Source organism: Neomonachus schauinslandi, chromosome X, assembly GCF_002201575.2.
Source record: "Neomonachus schauinslandi chromosome X, ASM220157v2, whole genome shotgun sequence".
Taxonomy (NCBI): Eukaryota; Metazoa; Chordata; class Mammalia; order Carnivora; family Phocidae; genus Neomonachus; species Neomonachus schauinslandi.
Genome location: NC_058419.1, coordinates 80,939,527 through 80,952,082, shown reverse-complemented (window position 1 = coordinate 80,952,082; position 12,556 = coordinate 80,939,527). Strand labels below are relative to the sequence as shown.

Below are 12,556 nucleotides of genomic sequence, written 5' to 3'. Positions count from 1 at the left end.
AAATAAGGGAAATGAAATTCTAAGAATTGCAGGAAAGGCAGTATATCTGAGTATTCCACGGGAAAGAAATACTCAGAGTAAGAAAACAATATGAAAATTTGAAGTTCATAAAAAAACACTTTCCAACATATGATTTTATAGCATGTACATATCAGACTCTGGGCCTTTGGGCTGATCCTTGACCAAGTTAGGTTAATGGCAGACACATTCTCCCACTTCTCCTCCCTCCCTCTCCAATGTCTCTGCTCCTTTCCACCCTCTGCCCATTCATCCCCACAGCAGATCAGAGATGGCCCTCAGCAGCCGCCCAACTTGCTGGTACCTGGCCATCGCAGAGCTCAAGCAGGGATACTCGCTCTCGGCCTGCTTTAATTAACTTGCTCTGGAACAGCTTGCCATCGAAGTAAATCCAGGGGCAGCAGTGCTCCCACGGGACTGGCTGGCCACAGGCATCATTAGCAAACAGAGCTGTGTCAACCCCACTCATGAAGAGGGCAGCAAGCTGGATCCCTCGGGCATCCAGTTTCTCAATCTGAAACCACCACAGAAGAAAAACTACTATTAAAAACTTACTGTTATTGGGTACATTTACTCTTATCCCCGTTGTGTTGATTATTCTAGTTAAATCTGAACATGCTGCCTTTTAATTACAGACATTTGAGTGCACAAGTAGCTTCTATCCATGTCGTTCCAGGAGACAGTTTTTGAAAGATACTCATTACCCCACCCCCGCCAAAAAAAAAGACATCAGCTTTAAAACTTTAAAAAGACACCACCTTGAGATACCATTTTTTTTTTTTTGGCCTGTCAAATTAGAAAAAAATTTAAAAATTAAAGACAAAAAAGAACACCCAAAGCTGATGAGGAATGTATGTTACACTTAAGCAGTATGTCAGTAACCCTGAAAATGTTCACATTTGTTGACTCAGAAATTCTATTTTTAGGAATCTATTCTAAGGAAGTAAAGCTGAGAATAAAGCTCTATGCATAAAGATCTTAATGATAACATTACATATAATTGGGGAAAACTGGAAACCAAATGGCTAGTGTGATAATAATTAAATGATACATACATGTAATAAATTTATTACACTTTTTTAAGACACAGAAAATATGTGCTATGTTAAGTTTAAAAATACAATATGTGATTACATCAACAATACCTCAACTATGTAGAAAATGCATGGCAAAAGATAAAGAAAACATCAAAATGTTTATACTTGTTATCTCAAGTGAGCATGTTAGATGGCTTCAATGGGAAAAGGGGAAGTACTTGTAGGTCCCCTCCTACATGTGATCTGGCCTCAGTAACTGCTTTAGTGCCAAGCAATATTACGCTTACCGTAAAAAGGAACCAACATTGTTTTCCTTAGACTGTTCTTGTCTTTCCCTTAGTTAACCTCATTCAAATTAAAATTTTCTAAGTCCACTGGACTGCTGCTTTTCCAGGTTCATCCTAGGTTCTCAAAAGACCACGGCTACTGAAGTCAGGAGAGGGGTGGCCTGCACTAATAGCTAGTCTAATAACTAGTATTATTGGATACTAAAAATATGCGAGACACTGTTCTAATAAGTGTTTTGCATGGATTATTTTATTTAATATCCTCATAACCCTACAAGTAAGGAAACTGAAGCTAGAGAGGTTAAGCAACCTGCCCCAAATCACACAGCTAGGAAGTAAGGAAGCCAAGATTCAAACCCAAGGCAGCCTGGCTTCAGAGCCTGCCCTCTAACCTAGTATGTTCTAATGCTTTCAGTTATATGGTGGATTTACTTTCTGCCTTATGTTCTTCTAGACTTCCCTCTAACGCCCAATACATATTATTATAAAGGGAGGGTGGACATTTACTCAGAAACAAACAGAGACACCAGGGAAAATCCCTTGTAGTGTATCTTGCAAGAGTCAGAAACCCTGACCATGGTTTGTGGCCACGACTTACTTGTGCTGTATAATATCCATTTTTTCTGTCCATTCTCACCCAATCATATGGGAGCAGTGGTAGAGGCACCTCTTGGTTTTATTAACAAACATAGATGTTTGGCTAAAGTGAATCAAACATTTACCTGCAGAACTTACTCTTCTTCCCAGCTCCGGGGGGGTGGGGGTGCGGGGCGGGGGAAAAGACCAAAAGGAAAGCCATGAACTCATAAAAGAAAGAATTTAAGTGAGGGAAGATCAAATCACCTTGAGTTCTTGAAGTTGATCTGGTTCATAAAGCTGGGTAGATACTGCCTGGGCAAGGAAAGTGTCAAGCTCATGGCGGTGCAGGATTCGGCCACCAGGCCACTGAACCATGTACCTAGAAAATAAAAGCATCGTTATTGAGCCACAAAAGCTCATTTATTCATTTCACAAACATTTACTAAGCTAAGAACCTATCATGGACCAGACTCTAGGTGAGGTTTTGGCAATTCCAACAGAATAAAGTAAAAGAGTCTCTGCCTTTGGTTGCTTACAATCTGGGTGGTAGAGGAGATAGGCAAGTGTATCAACAATGACGGGACAGTGTGGTAAATACCAAGATAGAAGAATGCCCAGGGTGCTACACGAGCACAAAAGAGGGCGAGGCTGGAAAAGTGAGAGAGGTCATGCTGAAAAAAGTCAGTAGGAGCTGGGTTTCAAAGGGCCTGTAGAAAATAGTGAAACAAAAGGTGGGGAAAGGATGCTCTAGGTTGAGAGAACAGTACGCATGAAGGCACAGGGTTGTGGAGTCCAGTATGATATAGCAGGTTCCATAATGCTGGAGCTAAGCAGGTTTGCAGTGACAGAAGGCAGGATTAGAAAGTAGGCCAGACTATGGAAACCAGTATGGAGGTTCCTCAAAAAATTAAGAATAGAACTACCATATGATCGAGCAATCCTGTTTCTGGGAATATATCCAGAGGAAATGAAAACACTAACACAAAAAGATATCTGCAACCCCATGTTCACTGCAGCATTATTTACAATAGCCAAGACATGGAAACTACCTAAGTGACCACTGATGGATGAGTGGATAAAGCAGTTGTGGTAATATACGCAAATACAACAGAATATTATTCAACCATAAAAAATGAGGAAATCCTACCATTAGCAACAATACGGAGGACACCTGAAGGCATTATGCTAAATGAAGTAAGTCAGAGAAAGACAAATATTGCATGATTTCACTTCTATGTGGAATCTTAAAAAAACTGAACTCATAGAGGTGCCTGGGTGGCTCAGTAGTTAAGCGTCTGCCTTCGGCTCAGGTCATGATTCCAGGGTCCTGGGATCAAGCCCCACATCGGGCTCCCTGCTCAGCAGGAAGCCTGCTTCATCCTCTCCTGCTCCCCCTGCTTGTGTTCCCTCTCTCGCTGTGTCTCTCTCTGTCAAATAAGTAAGTAAAATCTTAAAAAAAAAAAACTGAACTCATAGAAAAAGAGATCAGAGTTGTGGTTACCAAAGGTGGGGGGGGCATTGGGGGAAGGGGAGGTTGGGGGAAGGTGGTCAGAAGGTATAAACTTCCAGTTATAAGACAAATGAGTACTAGAGATAATGTACATGATGACTATAGCTAACACTGCTGTGTGGTATACAGAAAAGTTGTTAAGAGAGTAGCTCCTACTAAGAACTCTCATCACCAGGAGAAATTTTTTTTCTTTTTCTTTGTATCTATATGAGATGATGGATGGTAACTAATCCTACTGTGGTAATTATTTCACAATATATGTAAATGAAACCACCATGCTGTACTCCTAGAACTTATATTGTGATGTGTATCATTTTTTTTCTCAATAAAACTGGAAAAAAAAAGGCCAGATCATGAAGTGTCTCAAAAAACAGTATTAAGGAATTTGAACCTTGGTTCTGAAAATATAAGAAGACACTTAAGGATTATCAGCAGAACAGTGATAGTGACTGGCTCATAGGATAAGAGACAAGAGGCAAGGATAACAGTTGGGAGGCAACTGTAGCAACCTGTGGCTGAAGAGGTATGAACAAAGGCACTGGCTCAGGGGATGGAGAGGACCAGGGGACAAAGACAAGAGCTACTGAGGAGAGGAGATAAATCCATAGGATTTGGTCATGCATGTTATGAGAAGGGGGTAAAGCAAAAAGAAGAGTCTAAGATTCCTAGAATTCTGGCTTGAGCAGATGGCCAGATGATGGGGCCATTCCCCAAGACAGGAAATTCACTAACTAAAATAAGTACTCTTTTTTAAAATTATTATTATATTCAGTTGGCCAATATATAGTACATCATTAGTTTCTGATGTAGTGTTCAGCGATTCATTAGTTGCGTATAACACCCAGTGCTCACTGATGAGTATTTGACCTGAATTTCATGAACTGAATATGTTTTAATATTCTAGGCACCAAGAATGCAGAAAGAGGAAGAGAAAGATGAAAATATACATCTATGTCTTTGTCTGTGGCTTCCTGAAGACCCACAAGACAATGATGATTCATATTTATTGGAGCTGTGTGAGACTTCAGAAAGCTGGCATTTAAAGCAAGGGCTGGTCTCTTCTGAGTGGCACATGGAATGAATTCCTGGGGACTCCGATCCCATCACTACTACTAGGAGGCAGTATGGTGCCCTGGAAAGAGCCTGGGCTCTGCAGCCAGGCAGCCTGGCTTTGAATCTCTAACCTGCTTTTTCCTCACCCAGAACGATCACAGAGGCACAGACAGCCCTACTGCCATTACTCTTTTTTCAAGCCCGACTGTCATTTCCCTGAACTCCAGGGTGTTTTTGGGACTGCAGGACATGCCGACAAGCCCTGTTGCTTCTTTACAAACTAAGTTCCAAATGACTGGGCTTTCCAGGGGGTATCTTCCTGGGCCACATAGAAAGAACAATTTCCACCCTCTTCCCTGTCCACACATTCTCCCCTTGGAAAATTTATTCATACCTTATAATCTATTTTATACTTTTTAAAAAAGATTTTATTCATTTATGAGAGAGAGAGAGCACAAGGTGGAGGAGGAGCAGAGGGAGAGGGAGAAGCAGGCTCCCTGATGAGCAGGAGCCCAACGCAGGGCTTGATCCCAGGACGCTGGGATCATGACCTAAGCCGGAGGCAGATGCTTAACCAACTGAGCCACCCAGGTGCCCCTATTTTACACTTTTTGATATTATATTATATAGTGCACAATTCAGAGCTTATATCTTCTATCAATATAAAATATTCTCCTTTGTCCTCAATGTTTTTTTGCCTTGGGGACTATTTTATTTATTGTTTCTTTCTTTGATTTATACTTCCTTGATTTAATTTTGCCCATTCTTTTATTTTTAATCTTTCCATCTTATTTTGTTGGCAAAATATGAGGCAAAAATAGAAGAAAATGAACAGAAATGCAATTACAGTGGGAGACTTTTAAGCATACTACCATTGAGCTTTGACATGTAAAATATGCCTAAAATACATTTAAAATCACAGAAGATTTGAACAATACAACAAATAAGGTTCAAATGCTTGACTGATTTTGTACAAAGAAAACATTCCTTTCAAGTGGCCACGTGAGTTCCCGTGAGATCTAGGACCTTGTCTGTTTGGCCCTGTCCATTGTCTTGTTTCTTATTCATATTTATTATAAACTATCTAGCATAGTACATGGCATAGAGTGGGTATCAGTAAATATTTATTAGGGGACTGAATGAATACATCAACCAGGTCATGGAAAAAAAAAAACCAAAACCCAAACCAAAAAACCTCAACAAAAATCCTCCAAAGCCAAATTGTACCAGTCACATCCTGAGTACTGTGAAAGAAAAACTGACCTAAAGGAGCTCCGAAAGAAGTCAAGTGTGGGAGACAGGCAGGCTCACCGAAAGACTAATACATTGAGAGGGATGTGACTTTATAAGTTGAACAGGTTGTTTTGGGTGCTCTTAGGAAAGAGTGACTAAATTCACCTGGCAGAATCAGAGAAGGCCTCACAGAGGAAAGAGTATTTAATTTCCTAGGGATGTGAGATTTTTGGTTGGTTTGGTTTATACTTGTTAATATTAATTTGCAATTTTTCACATTTCTCTAACCCTCGTATGATGCATGGCAGAATGGATGCTCAATGTTTGCTAAACAAATGAGTCTATAGCAGGATATTCAAAAGGAAACGCTAGCTCCATCTTTTGGCCAACACTGCTAATCAGCCAGCCTTGAATGAATTATAAGAAAGAGAGGACAGTGTCCAAAGAGAGTGAATGAGACAGCAGGAAATAGTAATTATTAAACCAACCAATATTTGGTGATGTTCATCATGTGTTATTTGTTAAATTATATGATTCCATTGGGGATTTATTCTGGAAAAACTACAGGATTACTAATTCCCCGCAGAAGTTCCTCAATCTCAATGACAAGACAGCTTGATTACTATTAGTAGTATTTACGTTATTATATATACTATGTACAAACATTATATATTACAATATATGCAGCAAACTGTCATATGGAATGTCATAGGAATAACATTTACTAAATGCCTCCTGTATTCTAGACTCCCTGCCATAAACTTTATATACATAGAACACAGTAGCAAAGAATACTACAGACTTGAAGTCTGACATACTTGGTTTCAATCTAGGTTCTACTACTCCTTTTCTGTGTGATTTGGGCAAATGCTTCAGCTTCTAGGGGCTTTAGTTCCCTCTCTCATCTCTAAAATGGGGATAATACTACCTACATCTCAAAAGGTTGTAATAAGTAAAGGAGAAAATGCACATAAAAGCACTTAGCATAGATAGTGCCTACCATAGCAGCACTACTGGTTACCATTTGTAACTGAGCTAATTATGGTCTAATTCTTCCTTCACTATTTGGTGAAGTCCCCATATCATATATTAAATTCTCATATATACAAGGATCTGTTCTACCCTACTTATTCTATTTTTATTTCTCATGCCAGTACCATACTGACTTAAGTTTTAAATATGTCTTAATGTATGGTAGTCTCCCCTTTTACTCCACTTCTTTTAATTTTAAATAATACTTATGATTTTATTCTGATTTCAGAAGTTCATTATCATTCAGAAAATATGAAAAAAGCAACAAAAAAGTATAAAGAAAATGAAAGATAAAAACTGAAATAATTTGTACTTTTACCATTCAGATATTACCACTGTTAAGATTATGATTTTGGCTTCCTTCTTCCTAGCATCTCAATTTTCTCTATTTCAATATATAGAATACTGTATCTTGCTTTTTTCACTCAACATTATGAGAACTCTTCACTCATTAATTACTTTTCAAAAACATTTATCTTTCATTTTCTTTAAAATTTTCTTTTTCATTTGATGGGACGCTTGGGTGGCTCAGTCGGTTAAGCGTCTGCCTTCGGCTCAGGTCATGATCCCAGGGTCCGCATCGGGCTCTCTGCTCAGCCAGGAGCCTGCTTCTCCCTCTCCCTCTGCCCCTTCCTCTGCTTGTGCACATGCATGCGCACGCTTTCTCTCTCTGTCAAATAAATAAAATCTTTAAAAATCTTTTTTTCATTTGAGTATAGCTGACACAGGATGTTACATTAGTTTCAGGTGTACCACTTAGTGATTTAACAAGTTTATATATATATATTAAGATTTTATTTGAGAGAGAGAGAACAAGCAGTGGGGAGGGGCGGGGGCGGGGAGAGAGAGAGAGAGAGGGAGAGAGGAGCAGACTCCGGCCTGAACAGGAAGCCTGATGCGGGGCTCCATCCCAGGACCTGGAGATCGTGACCTGAGCGGAAGGCAGATGCTAAACTGACTGAGCCACTCAGGTGCCCCAAGTTTATATATTATGCTCTGCTCACAAGTGTAGCTACCATCTATCACCATACAAAGCTATTAAAATATCATTGACTATATCCCCTATGCTGTGCCTTTTATTCCCATGGCTTATTCATTCCATAACTGGAAGCCTGTATCTGCCACTCCCCTTCACCCATTTTGCCCAGCCCCCACCCCCTCTCCTCTGGCAACCATCACATTGTTCTCTGTATTTATAGGTCTGATTCTGCTTTTTGTTTGCTTATTCATTTGATTTTTTAGATTCCACATACAAGTGAAATCATATGGTATTCGTCTTTCAGTCTGACTTGTTTCACTTAGCATAATACCCTCTAGGTCCATTCATGTTGTCTCAAATGACACTATCTCATCTTTTTGTATGGCTGTGTAAAATTCCATTTCATACACACACACACACACACACACACACACACACACACACACACCCCATTCTTACCCATTCCTCTATTGATGAACAGTTAGGTTCCTTCCATATCTTGGCTATTGTAAATAATGCTGTAATAAACACAGGGGTGCATATATCTTTTTGAATTAGTATTTTTGTTTTGTTCGGGTACATACCCAGTAGTGGAATTATTGGATCATATGGTATTTCTATTTTTAACTTTTTGAGGAACCTCCATACTGTTTTCCACAGTGGCTGTACCAATTTACTTCCCATCTACAGGGCACCAGGGTTCCTTTTTCTTTACATCCTCGCCAACACCTGTTATTTCCTGTACTTTTGATTTTGGCTATTCTGACAGGTGATATCTCACTATGGTTTTTTTTTTTTTTTAAGATTTTTTTTTTTTTTTATTTTTTATTCATGAGAGACAGAGCGAGAGAGAAAGGCAGAGGGAGAAGCAGGCTCCCAAGGAGCAGGGAGCCCGATGCGGGACTCAATCCCAGGACCCTGAGATCATGACCTGAGCCGAAGGCAGACGCCTAACCATCTGAGCCACCCAGGCGCCCTCACTATGGTTTTGATTCACATATATCCCTGATGATGAGTCATGTTGAGCATCTTTTCATGTGTCTGTTAGCCATCTGGATGTCTTTGGAAAAATGTCTATTTAGGCCCTCTGTCCATTTTTTAATCGGATTGCTTTTTGGTGTTGAGTTGCCGAAGTTCTTTATATATTTTGGATATTAACCCCTTATCAGATACATCATTTGCAAATATCTTCTCCCATTCAGTAGGTTGTCTTTTTGTTTTGTTGATTTTTTTTTTCACTGAGCAAAATCTTTTTGTTTTGGTATAGTCCCAACAGTTTATTTTTGGTTTTGTTTCTCTTGCCTTAGGAGACAAATCTAGAAAAATGTTGCCAGGCTGATGTCAAGGAAATTAGTGCCTATGCTCTCTTCTAGGATTTTTATGGTTCCACATCTCACATTTAGGTCTTTAATCCATTTTGAATTTATTTTTGTGTATGGTGTTAGAAAGTGGTCCAGTTTTCCCAACAACATTTATTGAAGAGACTATCTTTTCCCCATTGTATACTCTTGCCTCCTTTGTTACAATGAATTGACCATGTAAGTGTGGGTTTATCTCTGGGGTCTCTATTCCATTCCTCTGATCTTTGTGTTTATTTTTGTGCCAGTACCATACTGTTTTGATTACTACAGCTTTGTAGGATATCCTGAAATCTGGAATTATCACACCTCCAGCTTTTTCACAAGATTGCTTTGGTTATTCAGGGTCCTTTGTGGTTCCACACAAATTTTAGTATTATTTCTTCTAGTTTTGTGGCAAATGTTGGTATTTTGATAGGGATTACATTGAATGTATAGATTGCTTTGGGTAGTATGGACATTTTTAACCAAAAACATGATTTTTAATGACTGCATATTCATGATGTGAGTATACCAGTTTACTTAAACATTCCCATAACAGTGGAAACTTATACTGTTAACAGTTTTTCTTTTATTATAAATATATATTATATATAATAGTATAAATAATACTACAAAGATCACATACATATATCTCATCTGTATCTCTGATTATTCATTCTCTTAGGATAGATTCTTAGATTTGGAATTATTGTGCCAAAGTTATGTCCATTTTAAAGGTCCTCAGTACATTTTGCAAAACTGTTTTCCATACCAGTTTGTCCTATCTTCTAGCAGTGTATAAGCATGTATTGTTATCATTAATGTTTGATGATTTGAAGGGCAAAAAAAGTCTCTTGCTATTTAAATATCTCTTTGTTGCTACTGATGAGGTTGCATATTTTTAAAAGATTTTATTTATTTATTTGAGAGGGAGAGAGAGAGAGAGCACAAGCAGGGGGAGCAGCAGTGGGAGAGAAAGAAACAGGCTCTCCACTGAGCAGGGAGCCCAACTCGGGGCTTAATCCCAGGACCCTGGGATCATGACCTGAGCTGAAGGCAGACGCTTAACCGACTGAACCACCCAGGCACCCGAAGGTTGCATATTTTTTTACAAACACTTATATACTTCTATGACTGGTCTATGTCTATCATAAACATATCAATTAATTTTCTTGTCCTACTTATAGCTCCTTCTCAGATAATCTAGAGCTTTATCTTTATGATAGTGACGGCTATTTGGACACAGAGTAGACAGCGAATCTAAGTCAAATCAATCCATGGCTTGCCAGAGTCTCAAAAACTTGAGCTAAAAGATCCCGAGAGTGATGAAACAGAAAGAGTGACACAGGCCCATGAAAGAGTAGGGGCAGTCTCCATTTCTGCCTTTCCAGCACTATTCCCTGTGTGTACCTTTCATGACAATGAGCCTACCTGGTAGGTAGAGATGGCTTTTGCTCGTTGTAAACAAATGAATCTGAAGAGAATGTCATTTACCCATTTTTGTTTTGGGGTGCTAGTACAGGCATATTTTGTTTTATTGTGCTTTGCAGATATTGCACTTTTTACAAATTGAAGGTTTGTGACAACCCTGCATCAAGCAAGTCTATCAGCACCATTTTCCCAACAGCATTTGCTCACTTAGTGTCTCTGTATCACATTTTGGTATTTCTTACAATATTTCCAATGTTTTCATCTTTATTATATTTGTTATGGTGATCTGTGATTAATGATCTTTGATGTTGCTATTGTCATTGTTTTGGGGGCATGACAAACCACATCCATATATGACTATGAACTTAATTGATAAATGTGTGCATGTGTTCTGACTGCTCCATCGACTGGCTGTTCCCTAGTCTCTCTCCCTCTCCCCAGGCCTCCTTATTCCCTGAAACACAACAGTATTGAAATTAGGCCATTTAACCCTACAATAGCCTGAAAATGTTCAAGTGAAAGGGAGAGTCACATATCTCTCACTTTAAATCAAAAACTAAAAATGATTAAGCTTAGTGAGAAAGACATGTCAAAAGCCAAGATAGGCTGAAAACTAGGCCTCTTCTGCCAGTTAACCAAGTTGTAAATGCAAAGAAAAGGTTCTTAAAGGAATTATTCACTATTCCAGTGAACATATGAATGGTAAGAAAGAGAAGCAGCCTTATTACTGATGTGGAGGAAGTTTTATGGTCTGGATAGAGGATCAAACCAACCACAGCATTCCCTTAAGCCAAAGCCTAATCCAGAGCAAGGCCCTAACTCTCTTCAATTGTGTGAAGGCCCAGAGAGGTGAGGAAGCTTCAGAAGAAAAGTCTGAAGCTAGCAGAGCCTGGTTCATGAGGTTTAAGGAAAGAAGTAGTCTCCATAACACAAAGGTGTAAGGTGAAGCAGCAAGCGCTGATGTAGAAGCTGGATGTAGCAAGGGAATCACCTGCTCTTTGTGAAAGTAAGTCAATGGCAAACTTCACTGCTGTCTTATTTTAAGAAATTGCTACAGCCATCTCAGCCTTCAACAACCACCATCCCTATCAGTCAGCAGCCATCAACACTGAGGCAAGACCCTTCACCAGCAAAAAGACCGATTTGCTGAAAGCTCAGATGATGGTAAGCATTTTGTAGCACTAAAGTATTTTTTAATTAAGGTATATATATTGTTTTTTTAGACATAATGTTTTTGTATACTTAACAGGCTACAATACAGTGTAAACAACTTTTATATGCACTAGGAAACAAAAAACTTCATTTGACTTGCTTCACTGTGATATTCACTTTATCACAGTGGTCTGGAACTGAACACACAACATCTCCGAGGTATACTTGTAAATAGAAAGCCATATTAGTTTGAGACTATTGACAAACTAACTGTCCTGACTTGCAAATATTTCCCAAGTTTGTCATTTGTCTTTCAATTTTATGTATTTTGGGATCCACAAGCTCTTACAATTATTGATCTCCTTTTTATATCTTCCCTTTTTTGGTGGGGGAGTGCCTCAAGTCTTAATCTTTTTTCTTTAACACTAATCATTTTTTAAAATAAATTTTTATTTTGCAAAAATTTTACATATACAGAAACTTACCTTTAAAAAGTTCAGTTGAAGTATAATTTACATACCATAAAATCCATCCACTGTAAGTGTAGAATTTAATGATGTTTAGTAAATTTACAGAGTTGTGCAACTATCATGACAATTCTGTTTTAGAGTATTTTCATTGCTCCCGAAATATACCCCATGCTCATGTGCAGTCACTCCTCATTTCCACCCCAAAGGCAACTACTAATCTACTTTCTATCTCCATGGATTTGCCTTGCTGAACATTACATACAAATGGAATTTTGTGGTCTTTTGTGACTGGCTTCTTTCCCTAGCATAGTTTTTTTTTTTTTTTCCCCAAAGAGAGAGAGAGAAAGCACAAGCTGGGGAGACAGGCAGAGGGAGAGGGAGAAGCACACTCCTTGCTGAGCAGGGAACCTGATGCCGGGCTTGATCCTAGGACCT

General features: G+C 38.9%; 1 protein-coding gene across 2 annotated transcripts in view; it reads right to left on the bottom strand.

Moving 5' to 3' along the window:
- The window catches only part of FAM120C (family with sequence similarity 120C), a 104,636-nt gene that overhangs the window by 10,497 nt on the left and 81,583 nt on the right, over positions 1 to 12,556 (bottom strand). Inside the window, exons 11-12 of one of the 2 annotated variants that reach the window (XM_021703945.2) lie at positions 2,186 to 2,300; positions 323 to 532 (exon numbers count right to left, since the gene is read on the bottom strand). In XM_021703945.2, the coding sequence (XP_021559620.1) occupies positions 323 to 532; positions 2,186 to 2,300 (325 nt within the window). The remainder of the gene's footprint in view (positions 1 to 322; positions 533 to 2,185; positions 2,301 to 12,556) is intronic. The other variant, XM_021704023.2, reaches the window with a different exon arrangement.